Source organism: Ursus maritimus, unplaced genomic scaffold (genome assembly GCF_017311325.1).
Source record: "Ursus maritimus isolate PB19 unplaced genomic scaffold, ASM1731132v1 scaffold_14, whole genome shotgun sequence".
NCBI classification, from domain to species: Eukaryota; Metazoa; Chordata; class Mammalia; order Carnivora; family Ursidae; genus Ursus; species Ursus maritimus.
In genome coordinates, this window is record NW_024423786.1 from 37,624,633 (window position 1) to 37,639,310 (window position 14,678).

The 14,678-nt window shown below is 47.3% G+C and overlaps 1 protein-coding gene across 2 annotated transcripts in view; it reads right to left on the reverse strand.

Annotated features, from left to right (window-relative positions):
• Positions 1-4,094: 4,094 nt before the first annotated feature.
• The window catches only part of RAD54L2 (RAD54 like 2), a 113,606-nt gene continuing 103,022 nt past the window's right edge, over positions 4,095-14,678 (reverse strand). For both annotated transcript variants that reach the window (XM_040628745.1, XM_040628746.1), the window contains 6 exons: positions 14,198-14,370; positions 13,520-13,716; positions 10,714-10,913; positions 9,557-9,646; positions 6,850-6,942; positions 4,095-5,652 (listed from right to left, as the gene is read on the reverse strand). In XM_040628745.1, coding sequence (XP_040484679.1) covers positions 4,658-5,652; positions 6,850-6,942; positions 9,557-9,646; positions 10,714-10,913; positions 13,520-13,716; positions 14,198-14,370 — 1,748 coding nt within the window. In that variant the 3' untranslated portion in view covers positions 4,095-4,657. The remainder of the gene's footprint in view (positions 5,653-6,849; positions 6,943-9,556; positions 9,647-10,713; positions 10,914-13,519; positions 13,717-14,197; positions 14,371-14,678) is intronic.

Consider the following 14,678-nt stretch of genomic DNA (forward strand, 5'->3'; position numbering starts at 1 on the left):
GTCCTGAGGAAAGAAGACGGAAAACCAAAGCCAGGTGCCAGGTCCCTGGGGCCATTTCATATCCCCCCACTCCTCCCGGCAGCAGTGTGGCCTTAGTGGTTATCCATTGCGACCCCCTCAACCCACCCGGACCCCCTTCCCCTGACCCTTCTGGGGAGGGTACAGGAAAAAAACCAGTCTTGGGCAGGCTGAGGGGGATTTTTCCCATTGAGTCCCCAGCCCACCCTGAGTAACACAACCAGATAACAGTTTACACCCGTGTGCATGAGTGCACACTCTATCTCGCACGTGCACATGCACACGCACACACACACACACACACACGTGCACACACACACCTGGGCTGAGCTCTTCTCCAGAGGAGGGTCCTGGGTCAGGTCACAGTATGAGGTCCCCTCTTCTGAGTATCATCCCAGTAGTGGTAACAGAGCACCCAAATCTCCTCCAGCCCTCTGCACTAGACTCTGCAGCCTACCTGGCTCCCTCTTCCCAATGCACTGAGTTACTATATCCAACCAACCTGTAAGAGGAAAGGGGCAGACTCAGGTCCCTGAAGAGTGAAGAAGTTGGACACTGCCTGCTTGGGAAGTTCATCGTTAAGACTTGGGTATTCATAAAAGGCCTTGGGCCAAGCTAGTGGCACAGAAGAGACATGAAGGGGTCACATCAGAACACATAGGGCAGAAAAGTCAATAGAAGGGGACAGAGTCTAAAGGTGACTGACGGATAGCGCAGCATTCTCAGGCCTTGAGGTGCAGATTTCCTGGGAACAAGTCAGAGGAGGGCCAGAAAGTCTCCTGGGGGTCCGTTNAGGGAAAGAGCTCTTTTCTTAGAGGAGGTTTATTGGGGAAAGAATGACTTAGCTGGGTGCACAGGAGGCCATGGCTCAGAAGGGAGACTGGTTTTCTGAGCAATCACAGGAAACTGGGAAGTGAGAGGAAGGCGGTCATGGCCAGGACACTAGGAATAAGGAATGTAAACCTCCCCCCAACCCCGACATTCCCCATGGGATGAGGACTCAGTTCCAGAGCAATGCCAGGCTTGAGCGGACTGAGACAGAGGGCCTTGCTCTGCTGACAGCTTTAGGAGTGACAGTCTCACCCAGACTGCTAAAGTTTGGTAGAATGTTTCAACCTATCAGCAAAACTTTACCCCAGCTATTTGTTTCATGCCCCGGAGAGGGAAATTTCATATTTAGTTGTGAATCACAAGTATACAGAGAGATACCACACACTAATTCCTAGGGAAGAGAATTCCAAGGACCAGAAAGAGATGCTCAAGCAGCACAACTTGAAGGGGGTGAGGACTTGGCAGGTATCCGATGATCTGATCCAACATGGTTCACTTACTTTCTTAATGAAATGGCTACTTTGTCTCTGGTTCAGTTGTTATCCACAACAATATTAAGAAAAGGAAATTGAGTATCATTACAAATGGTAATCCTGAATCATTATGTACTACTATATTCCCTAGCCTGAGGATTTAGGCTAAACCAGATGGATGGGGGGCTTGAGAGGCCCTTGAAAACATCCTGTGGAAGACAATGGTGAGGCAAAATGCTGAGGGGCCTGATCTACTGCCCACCCCTCTCCTTCAGCTCCCCCACCCCCAATATCACCACCCTTCCCTTACTCAGGCCTGGATGGTGGGTGGAAGCCACCACCAAGTGTTTCTGATCAAAGAGGCTGTAGAACATGGTTCTTAGGCTCTGAGACATTTCCTGCTTCCCTCACATACATGCTCATGTTTGGTGTGCATGCACACTTGCATACCAGCATATATAAAGAGCAGAAAAGTCAGAAAAGTGTTTTTCAGATTAAAAAACAAAAACAAAAACCCAAAGCATGAAACTGGTAGCATTCCAATTTCCCATGATCCCACCCCATACCCCCTATACAACATAAGCTGCACATATCAAAGAAAGCCTTCTCTAGCCAGGTCAGCCTCCCAAAACTATTGCCTCTTCTGACTTGAAGCAAGACCCAGCTCCTGGAATCAGTGGGAAGAGAACAGGTATGTGCTGCCTCTCAGAATAGCCATTCACTTCCTGGTACCTTCAAAGGCCCATCCTTCTAGTGACTGGTTTCTATTCCTTGCTGATAGTTTCCAGATTCTCAGAGCCTGCTGCTATGACTTCTTAGAGGTGAACACAGACATAATCCTTCCCTACCACCACCACCACCACCACCACCACCACACACACACACACACACACACACACACGTCTCTGGGATCCCAGTATTCCGGGGCCTTAGAGGCTATCAGTTGTAGTCCAGGTTGTGAGTGTGCTCTGCAAAACAGAGATCCAAGCTAGCTCACTCCTACTGCACCAGTCTCAAACCTGAGAGCCCACTCCAACTGAGTCCCTTCAGCATCCATTCTTGGGATGCATCTGGAAGAGAAAGCACTGGTTAGAACTGCTATTTTAAAATTATTAAAATAATTTGCATAGCTAAATTGTAGATCTAAGGCTTCTATGAGTAGGAGAGTTAAGTGTCTGACAGGGTACCTATGAAAACAGAGAATGAAAGCTCCTTAAGTTCCACTTTTGGTGCAATCGGACAGCACACAAATGCACGCTTGTGCACGCGCGTGCGCGCACACACACACACACACACACACACACGCAGCCCTATCAGCCATCTCCTTGTCTCTTCTCTGAGCACAATACCCCAGAATGTGCTAAACCCCTCCAACAATGGAAACAGGCTGGTCAGAGGGTTGCAGAAGCAGCTACTACGGGGGGTGACCTGGCTAAGCTGCCTCCAAGGCTGGTAAGAGGCAGGTGCAGCAGCTGCTCAGTGAGGAGGGACCTACGAATAGGTGGCAAAACTCTAAAGCCAGACAGGTTTGTTCATCATAAAGAACTGCCTAGCAAAGTCTTGGTGGCAGGGGGAAAAAGAGCCAATAGGAAGACAGCCAGTGTTTATGCTTAAAGACTAGATGCCCCCTTCCCTGCCACTGGCAACAAGAAAGAGGAGACCCAGAATGACTGATGTATTTTTTTCAGACAAAAGCCAGACTTAAGGCTCTTACAGAAGAAGGGCTGCTCTGTGTTCCTTCAAAGAATATAGAGATAATAGACACCAGGCCCATAATGATCACCAGATAGGCTGGGGAGCCCGAAACATTTCCCAATAGAAATCAATCGTCTATTCTCTCAACCCAGCAGTCACCTATGCACAGCTTCACTATTCAGCACAGAGGGCCTGCCTCTAAGATCATCCCAGGAGGACACAGCTCCAAATCTGGGGTCACTGACTTCCTAAAAGCAAACTCCATGATCCCAAGTTTCGATCTCTGTGGAATGAGTCTCACCCCCACTAACTATCCAGTCACAAGATTCTCTGATCTTCCTGAGAGGCCATTTCCCGAAAACATAGTCGTTTAGTGTAAACTTTGGTCGAGCCTAACTCTCTTTCCTTGGTCAATTCACAATCTACCTGGGATATATTTACCCCTATGGGGTCTCTGGGAGAGCTTAACATTTCCCTTCCTATCTCCTACCCTTCCCAAGTCCACCCCCCCCAAAACAAGACACATGGAAAGTCCAAATAATAAATAATTGCCCATAAAAAAATAAATTAACATGGAGCTTTCTAGCAGGGAAGCAAAGGAAAGGAAAGGCCACAAGGATAGGCAGGTGGGGGCTCAGTTCCATCCTTGTGAAGGTCTATTCTGGCCACAACTCCATGACCTCTTGCTCACAACTGCAGTATCCCCGTCCCAGCCTCTGCACACAGACAATCTCACAACCTGGGAAGGGAGATCTGCTCTGAGACAACCACTGGGGAAAGACACAGAGATTGGTAATGCACATTTTCTCTCATAATTTCCCCTGAATTCTAAAATAAATGTGGCTATGAAGACCAGGGATATGGGTTAGCTGAGCCTTCTCTTCACCCAACTGGAAGGAAACTTATAGGTTCCATGGCTCTTCTCCTGGGCTCATCCCAATGTTCATACTAATAGTTGCCATGAACCACCACACTCTGATTTCCATTTTAAAAACGATAAATTCATTTTTTAGTTTCCCACTTCGTCTCTCCCACCCTCCCCTCCCACCTCCACCCCTGCTGTGTTACATACACGTACAGACATAAACACACACGCACATACAAGCACACACGCACACACACATACATACCTGGTCTGCTTCTCTCCTGCCCCTAAAAGGACTCCACGTCACATGAAATCTCAATCTGCTCTCCCTGCCCACCCTCCTTCACTTACCCTTTTTCCCTCCCCTCCCCTCTCTAGGCCAAGCTAAGTCACCCAGTAAGGCAGCTCTCTTGGGAGAGAATGTTCCCAAAGACAGAAATGGGATGTGAGCTTCTACACTCAGATGGCAAGCAAGCAAGCACACAGCATAAGCAAGGCAGGCAGGAGGAGAGGCAGGCTGCCTTGCCTCTCCATTCCTGTTTTGGGTCCCTGATTTCCCGCTATTGCTGCTCTGTTGGTTTTTTTTTTTTTTTTTTTTTTTGCCTCTTTTGTTAAACAGCAACAGAGCTCTGCCATTATGGTCAACCACCTTTCTTTGTCCTCTTCCTTTTCCCTCCTGCCAAGTGCCCTATTCTCAGAAAGCCCAGATTGCTGCCTTTCAGCTTGGCTGGCAACCTGCCGGGGGCCCCAAGTGAGGTGGAGAGGGGCTCCCCAGCTATTTCCCAGTGACCTCTATCACATCATCATCCTTATCCTCATCGTCATTGGAGCTGAACCCCACCTCAGCAACCTCATGAGAGTCAAATGGAGGCACCTGGGACCGGAGGAGGCCGCCAGCTGGGTAGCCTGCATGTGGGGACATGTAGCCTGGGTAGACAGACATGCCCCGTGAAAGGTTGCTGGGTAAGACAGGGGAAGGAAAAGGCGCGAACATCCTCGGCTCGGACAGGAGTGGCTGTGAGAATGGGAGTGAGTAGCTGGGTAGTATCCCTGGAACAGAGGGGTTGAGCATGAAGGTGGGGTTGCTGGCAGTGACTGAGGTAGCCGTGGAAGAGGAACTGACGGGGCCTGCTGGCACCAGAGGGTCAGTAGTCACTGGAAACACCAGGCGGGCATCTGCCAGCAAATTGGATAGCTGGTAGTAGGAGGGGGTACTGCCCATAAACAAGGAGTTCTCCCCAGCCTGGGAGGTGAAGGGAGCGGTGAGGTTATGATTTAAGGAGACGGGTGGCATTGCAAACCCGCCAGAAACTGGATACCCGTGTTCATACGGCTGCACGGGGGCTGGCAGGTGGCCCTTCCTGGACCGCCGGCGGGCTGACTCCTGGGCAGCAGGTGGTGTGGCCAACTTTCGCTTATGGCCCCTTAAGTCCAACACTGGGTTCCTGTCACCACAGGGCTGGCCGGTTACCAAGAGGGAACTATTGAGGCAATGACCCCCATGTCGAGGCTCAGTCCCGAGAGCTGTCCCAGGAATAGCACTGCTGTCCACAAGTTGGGCCGGGGGGCCAGGCAGGGTGGCACTGGAGCTTGGGGAGCTCTGCTGGGATTCCCTGGCGGCAGCCACATCTGCATACTGCTGGAGCTCACTGATGATCTCCGGGCTGTCTGGAGAGACGGGCCTGGCCAGCCCCTCAGGGTCGGGGGCTTTAGGTGATGAGGCACTGTGTCTGCCGTTGCTTGTGGACTCAAGAGAAGGCCCCTGGGAACCTGAGGAATAAAATGTAAGTAACTGAGAACCAGAATGGCCAGGGAGAGAAGGAGGGTATAGGAAAAATTTCATTAAAAAAATAATCTTGTCCTGTGGTCCCCCAAATTCAAAGAGTCTGATGTTCAAACAACATCCTCCAGTCAACTTTTCCCAGTCACAAAGAAAGAAATCCTTTGATCTAGGAAACAGGACATGTAACTTCTCTGCACCCCAGTTCCCCAATCTGTGAAACTCAACTAAGGTGAATCCTAGGAGATAATGAATATGAAATGCTAGAGATCATTCTTCAAATTAGCTGGACTCTTTCTGAGAAGGCAAGAGACAGCCAGTGACCAGGATGGGAGAGAAAAGGAAAAATAAGTTTAAAAAGTGGTCCATCCTGGTTTAAAAACAAAGCCAAATTCATGGCTGTGAAAGACGACCGGGACAAGTGGGGATACAGCCCGGATAGTAGGTAATATTACGGGGTTAACTTTTGTTTTAGTGTGATAATGGTGTTGTGGCTGGGAGGAGAATATCCTTATTCTTAGGAGATGTGTGCTGAAGTACTTAAAGGCAAAATGACATGCCATCTTCAACTTCCAAACAGTTCCAGTAAGAGGAAGGGAGAGAGAGACAGAAGAAAGTTTACGAGAACAGTAACAGTCATGGGATCTAGATGCAGGGTACATGGGTGTTGTTCCTTCAACTTGTCGTAGGCATGGAGATTTCCATAATAAACGCTGGGAACAAGAGCAGTGTAGTGCCCATACTCCATGACAGAAGGATAGAAGAGAGCCACTTCTGTAGAGGGGAAGCTGGCCAGACCTCCTAACATTGTTAATGTGCCCCCCCAAACTCTTTGACCTGCTCTCCCTCTCTCTCTCAGGTAAATAAATCTTAAAACAAAGATCAGAGAAAACTTATGTATATATATTTAACACAGAGACTCACACACACACACACTAGTGCGCACACACGTTCGTGTATATGTATAATGCATCTCTGAAAAAAGTAAATGAGAGCAGCACCGCCAAAAAGCTGCAGTAGATGACTGGGGGCTTGGGGTGGGGAGAAGAACTTACTTTTCATTTTACCCCTCTTACACTTTTTGAATTGTGAACCATGTACACATTATTCAAAAAATAAATTAATTACAAACCAAACCAAAAGTAAAAAGTGCCATGTAGGTCAACAGAAAGTAGAAGCCACTATACCTGAGGCAGCCATCCGACCATCTTCCGGGACCTTCGGTCTGCCAGTTGCCCGGACAGCAAAGATCCGCCCATCACTGGTGCGGATGTACGTCCCTAAGAAGAAACAGGAGGAAGACTGCTAGGAGCCAACATGCAATCAGCCAACTCCGGGAAACTCCAGGCCTAGGCACCATGGGCTGGGAAACAGTTATAAAATTAGGTCTCACACCCTCTCTCAAGACCCCTGAAATGACAAGTGGAGTGGCTGAGCTGTGGACCCAATATTATTCATTCATTCCACAAACATGGCACGACTACCATGTACGAGGCATTGTCCTAGACACTGAAGAACACAAGACAGAAAAGGGCCCTGCCTCATGGGGCTCACCCTCTAGAGGAGGAGACAGACAATGATGTCAGAAAATACCAGGAAAGGTTAATGCAATGGAGGAAATAAATGGAGTGCTGGGAGAGAGAGAAAGGTGGCTGCCTTGGTTCTGGGTGAAGTACTCTGGCAAGGGTCCTCCTCTTGATCTGGGAGGAAAGAGCCTCATTGCCTCAACACCCTCTTCTCCCTTGATAGGAATAATTCAAGACCAGCATTCTATTCCCACAGGAACACTAACCTACCTTCTCTGTCTTTTGATCAATCTCCTGGAAGGTCAGGTCTGCCTCTAGGTCAGAGGTCAGCAAACATTTTCTTAAAGGGCCAGTTAGTAAATATTTTTGCTTTGTGGGCCAAAGTGTTGCAAGCACTCAACTCTGCAACTATAGCATAAAAACAGCTGGGGGTGGCTGTGCTCCAAAGATCTTTACTTAAGGAGACTGAAATGTGAATTTCATATAATTTTCAGGTTCCACAAAATACTATTCTTTTTTTTTTTTTCCAACCAACTGAAAATATATAACCCATGCTTAGCTCACAGGTACAGAAACAGGAAGCAGGCAGGATTTGGCCCATGGGCCATAGTTTGCTTACCCATGCTCTACGCTACAAACAGTCTAGTAAGGGGGCTGGGTATAATCTTCTCTGTGTGTCATGTGCTTCACGGCATCTTTTACCTGAGCCTAAAGGTACTTTGACCCAACAGTGGCTAGGGCAAGATCTCCTTGCTAAACAAAGAACCTCAGGGAGCCTCATACAGTAAAGGATGGTATGAACGATAGGCTCATATTACATCCTGACAATGTCCGGTCCAGAATTCTCATTCTAGCAATCTCATCTCCCTCTGTAAGGAGGCCAGAGGCAGCAGACTTTTTAAATTACTACACTCAAGGGGCACCTGGGTGGTACAGCTGGTTAAGCGACCAACTCTTGGTTTTGGCTCAGGTCATGATCTCAGGGTCGTGGGATCGAGCTCAGCACTGGGCTCCATGCTCAGCAGGCAGTCTGCTTAGGACTCTCTCCCTCTCCCTCTGCTCCTCCTCCACCCCTCTCTAAAAAAAATAAATAAATCTTAAATTACCACGTTCAAGTATCTGTCATGCAGCCCATGTATACTAATTCATCCACCCAATGCACTTCCTCTTGGAGATCTCCACCCTACTCTGAGCAAGTGGGTAAGATAACAGAGTAACATTCATGTTAGTTTATAATCCATTCCACAGCTCCGTTCCTCCACTTTTGGTCTCCCTGTGTGTAGTTTAAGTGCCAGGCATTAAGCTTTTGATGGTCAAGGCATCCATCTCGAAATAAACAAATTGCACCTGTATGACACAGCTACTAGCTAAACAACTACACGAGGAACCAGGCTGTCCCCACCCATGAAGTTCCCCTTTTAGAAATCCCAGAGTAACCCAGAAAACTGAACCTCGAGTCACCCTGCTTTTCCCTTCCCATACCCTAATTCCTGCTCTTATGTTTGTTTTTTTTAAGATTTTATTTATTTGACGCAGAGAGAGAGAGAGAGAGAGAGAGAGAGAGCACAAGCAGGGGAGCAGCAGAGGGAGAGGGAGAAGCAGGCTCTCCGCTGAGCAAGGAGCCTGATGCAGGGCTCCATCCCAGGACCCTGGGATCATGTCCTGAGCTGAAGACAGACGCTTAACCGACTGAGCCACCCAGGTGCCCCTGCTCTTATGTTTTAAATTCACCAATAAAGAGTAAACCCATAGAACTCCAACCACTCCAACTCCTGGACTCTAAGAGAGACCAGGTCTTCTCTCCCTCTCTCTCTCTCTTTACCCATGACCTCACTGTGTGGCCCTGGGGTGCTGTGTACCCTCCAGAATCTCTAAGTAATAGACCTTGTTTTTTCAAAGTTCACTGATGGTTGTTGCTGAGGTAACATCTTGCAATCATAGTAAGAACCACAAGTGCCAGTCCAGCCATGAGACTGGCTCTGGCAAATGTCTGCGGGGGCTTGCCACAATTACTAGTGAGTGGTGAGGGACTTCTAGGTGATACCAAAACTATCAACAGGCTGAGACTGACACAAAACACAGTGTCTATCCAAACCCACCTCAAGATTCTCCATAAAAACAATGGCAAAATATGGGAACGCAGGAACCCTAACTCTATTCTTTTAAGCCACTGACAAATCACTTTTGGGCCCACCCCAACTCTGCTAAACTCCTAGAAATGTCTTTTTCTCATGCTTCTCCCACATGTGACACTCTTATAGGATAATTCCAATCCCTCCTCTAGCTCAAGCTGTATATATTTCTTCTGCTTCCTAACCCCACACTCTGAACCAAAGGTAGAGGATGGGCATCTTGGTCAGGCGCTCACCTTTCGTCCCACGGATGATGTGGATGCTCTCACCAGCATTAATTCTTGCCTGTACATCTGTGGAGCTGTTGAGTCCAGGAATAACAATATCTAGTGAAGACACAGACCTCAGATTTAGATTACCTGACTGAGGGGGAAAGAAGATGCAAAGTCCACATCCACCCCTGTTCCTAAGTGGCTTCCCTAAAGCCTCTCAGTGGAGCGGAGGTCTGAACCAAGGAGGATGAGGCAAACAGGGCAAAGAATACTAGGAAAACGAGAAACTTTTTAGAAATCCAATCATCTTTCTGATCAATTTCCTTTGATTTAGTTAAAAACTCATAGAATTTTAGTTTGGAGAAAGTTCCAGTTCAGATGGTTATTTCTATGTATGTTTGTTTTCCTCCTCCCTAAACTATCTGCATCCATCTGCTCCACATCACTTTAGCCTCCAAAAGAGGCCTCATCCTCTTCCTTGCTGGCATTACTCCACACCTAACTAAAGAATAAAAAGTATGTTCAAGAATCAGCAGAGAAGCAGGGCCTCAAGGCGCTCTCTTTTTGCTTCTGACCATTTCACAATGATTTTACAATGGACACGCATTATTTTCATACTCAAAAAAACACAAGATATTTTTATTAAAACTTATGTACCATGAATATTTCTAGACAATAAGATGAAACACAGCTCTACGAAATGCTTTCCTTTCCAATTACCCTGAATCACAGAACCAATCGCAGAGACAGACAGGCTGCCAGCCTCCTGCCACAGGCCCACCAAGCTCAACCCATATCAAACTCACAAAGAAAGAAGCAAGTGACATTCAGGTCTTCTAATTAAGTAGGGAGGTTGACAGTCGTCCTTTATACCCAGCTGAACCTACAGTCAGGCAGGACTCAACACATTCACACCTCTCTCAGACCGACTCTGTGTCCCAGTGACATTTTCACTGTGTCTATCCCATGCATGACATTTAAGAAAACCCAATACTGTGTTATAATTCTTAAGATATTCCATTAAAATGCAAATTCCTCAAGATCAGGGACTATCTTCTCTATTTTTACCCACAGTGCTAATGTAGTAAGGCCTAGAATACAAAAGGTGTTTAATAAATACTTCCTGAATGAACAACGTAAAGGGACAGGCAGCCCTGGAAGAGGACCTAGGAGTTCCCAACCTGTTGTGGTGACCACCTTCTGCACAAGGACCCCCGCACGCTGCAGGTAGTTGATCGGGAAGTTCATAGCTGGATTTGTGCTGGAGGCAGAGCTTACACTGCCTCCCAGTGGGACATGCCGGGGCATCATGGGGATGGGGGTGGACTGCACAGGACGAACACTGGCCACAGGCTTCTCATCACTCTTCAGTGTTGGCTGCCTGTGAGAGAGGGACAAACACACTAAGAGAGTTCAGCAGAACAGCCCTTACTTACCTTTCTGCAAAGGCTGCAGAGCTTCTCCAGGTTCCCCCATTCTACAGCCTCACTTGCTGCTGAGATGGAGCAAAGAACCTGCAGAGTATGGCCAACTGAAAAGGAGACTAGAGGCAGGACCAAGACTGAATGGCAGCAAGGGATAAAGCCTCTCAGAGTCTACGAAGAATCAGATGTTGGTGAAATAATACCTTTTTGGAGATGTGAGGTGCCATTTGCTCCTCTACAATTTGGACTGTTTACATACATTAGGAATTAGTCTTTGGAGGGAAGTTAGGAAGAGGTAAAGACGCAATGAGGGAGGAAAAGTTCTTCAGAACACAGTGCACGTCAAGTTGAAGACATATAGGTGGAATGTTCCCATTCCCCCAAGGAAAAAGGGCCACATGATGCCACACATTCAGGTGATCTTGAGAGAACATCTATCCAATTTCAACCATCTTTACTCTCTGGAACCTCAAGTTCCAATAAGTAATGCAGACACCTCTCTCTCTTCCACATTACCTTTCACTGGGCTCCTCCTAGGGCCAGTGTCCAAAGTGCCTAAGTCATGACTACCACAAAAGCAGCGGCCGCCAAAAAGCTGTTCACAAAATCCAGGCTTCTGGCCGGCACACAGCCATGGCCAGCCTAAGCACTGGCACTGGCTGTGCATGCCTTATGCCAGCATACCAAAATGCCCCCCCCATGTTCAGTGACATACTCTTCGTTCTCCACCTTCTTTTCAACTGGATGTTGGTACCTTGAGAAAGCTACTCCTGATTTAAGATTTTTAAAATTAAGACCCTGTCTATAAGCTTTCTGAAGTTTGTGTCTTTGGTCTTTAGTTTTGGGGGAGAACCTCCTTGGATTGGTATATTCTTCCTTACCTGACTGACGAACATTGCTCTGAGGTTGCTACAGGCACCTCTGGGCAGTCCTCTGGGCCCTGTCTGGACTTCCACATTCCCAGATAGGCTACACAGCACAGTAAGCTCACCATGTCTGGGTCCCATTTCCTCCATCTGCCCAGGGTAGCTTTGCAGGAGAGCTAACGGCTTTGGTCGAATGTCAGTGAGACTCTTCCCAGGATCCAAAGTCAAATCAGGGTAAAAGTCAGGGTAACAGGAATGTAGCCCAAGCCCCCTACTCTGGAAGAGCTGAAGTGAGGAAATTGGGCAGGAAACCCTCCTCACATACACCCAGACAGGATGAGGAATCAGCAGGATCATAGTATGGCTCACCAAGTGCTGTGAGAGGCTGGTGCCTCCCACAAGGCCAGAGCTGGGCCAGAAAAGGAGCTGACATCGCCTCAGAGCCCAGCCCATTTGTCATATCTCCCCTCAACACAGCTTTTCTCCCACTGGGTTCAGGCTTCGTCCGCTCCTGTCGTTACATGGGAAAGCCCAGAAAAGAGAACAAGAGGGGTGGAGGACAAGAAGGGAGAACATTCCCAGGCAACAGTATCCTGGAAAATGACACAGAAATAAAGTCTGAAGGCTTTGAAAGAGAATAATGTTTTTCTTGAAAGCGTTGTGTACATAAAAAGTAGCAAATTTACTCACCAAATACTAGAGTCTTCCATAAAATTTACATGGTTCCAGTTCCTTTAGAATCTCATTTGTCAAGTTTTTTTTTTAACATGGAATCTCCATAAGAAAAAAGTTTTAGGGCACCTGGGTGGCTCAGTTGGTTGAGCGTCAGCTCAGGGGTCCTGGGATAGAGCCCCAAGTCGGGCTCCCTGCTCAGCCAGGAGCCTGCTTCTTCTTCTCCCTCTGCCCCTCTCCCCAACTCGTGTTCTTATACCCTCTACTCTTGCTCTCTCTCAAATAAATAAATAAATAATCTTTTTAAATAAAAGAAAAAAATTTTAAATCTATCCCCCCCAAATAAAATGATAATCTTTAATTCAAGATAATAAAATTTTTAAACAAACCAGTCAATCAGGTGGCTGACCTCGTAAGGCCTATGAGGTACTTTGTCTTGAAATGAAAAAAAAAAAAAAAAATTAAACCTAGATTAATGGTTTCGTAATTTCTTACAAAGAGCCTCTCTCTTTGCTCAGCAATTGGCTTCCAATGTGTTCATACTTTGAACAGTTCTAGAAGCTGTACTCAAGAAAAAGATTTTTTTCTCAGGATTGTGGCACAAGCACAGAATGAAATCCCAGTAAGAGCAGAATTTCTTGACCTGCAATCCAAGACTCACAAAAGACCTGGCCTTCACCCTTGAACTTCACTGTTTAAGCAAGATCTAGGACCAAGGCACTATGGATATGAAGGCAGCTGTGTGGGAGGGTTGGGCCTCTGTGTCTTAGGAAGCTGCACCTTCTCCAGGAGTCCAGAAAGACTCTTCTGAGTCACAAGGCCAGTGGCTCACTCTTCCAGCCAGAACCACTACTTAAAACACCAGGGCTGCTGAACTGCTTCGGCACCTCATCCAAGAGCAGAACTTGTCAGTTCACAACAGCCAACGAGCTAGTTGTAGGCTCTCCCTTTGTTTAAAAACAGAACCAGTCAAAAGGTTTGGGCTTGGCCCAGCAGCAGACCTTCCTCCCCTTTCAGTGACTCACCAGTTTCTCTGACTGAAAGCAGGGATGCTGGTCAGGCTCTGGTCACTGGCAGGGTAATACTGTGCGTATGATGGGCGGGTGTAGGGGACGGAAGTGCGTTTGTCTTCTTCATAGCTTTTCTTTGCTGCTTTTTTCTCAGCCTTGGTCAGCTTGTGATCCTTTCGGTTAAGGAGCAATGACTCGTGCTCAAAAGGCTCCTGGGGACACAGGAGGGTGTTGATATAATTACCAGTCTTTGTGCCAACATGACTGATACACAATGAGGCTTCCTCTGAAAACAAAAAAGGGCTATCTCCACCACTTGCAAAGAGTCTGCTCACAGACACACAGGCAGGTTTACTGTCTTTTGTCAAGAGTATAATTCACAACTCTAACCCAGCCACACCTTTACAAACCCAAGTCTGCCTTCTATATCAAAAGGATGGGAGAGTTCAGAGAATTAACAGACTACATTTCTAGAATTTTCCCCCTTCTTTCTGCTAGGAAAAACTCACACTGGCCAAATTATTCCACATGTGTAAGCTGAGCTATCCTAGGACAAGACTGGGGTGGGAATAGGTGGTTGGGGGACTGCATGGGGCAAGGAGGAGAATCAGCTGAGTTCAAGTCCTCTGCATGAAACAGAACTTCACATGAAGGAAACAGATTTGCCAGATAAGCCTCCCTCCAGGTTCTCACCTTGGTGATGAGGTGAGGGTACTTCAGACAGGCAAGTTGCAGGACTGGCTCCTTGATCCCCTTTATGTTCAAGGATGCTTGGGGAGCTGGCTCCTTCTCAACAAAGTGCAGTAGGTTTTCCACCTCCTTCCGGGTAAAGTTCAGCATTGGATTAAGATCATCTACCACTCGATCTAGAAGGAAGAAGACATGGAGAGAGTCAGTACATGGCCAAGAAGACTACAAAAGCACAGCTACAAAGACTAGCAGACAAGAGAGGTTGTGGTTGGCATAATTGTCATTAATATCTAAACCACCTCGGGCCATCCCATATTTGAAAGTCAAAGACCAGGTCTGAAGCCCTGGTGAAATGGAAATATCAAAAAACAAACCTGCACACCTAGCTCAGCTCTTTTCATTACACTTGCCCTTGACAAGCTGAGGTTAGTCCCCTCTTAAAGAAATTATTTGAATCGGGGGTGCCTAGGTGGCACAGTCGTTA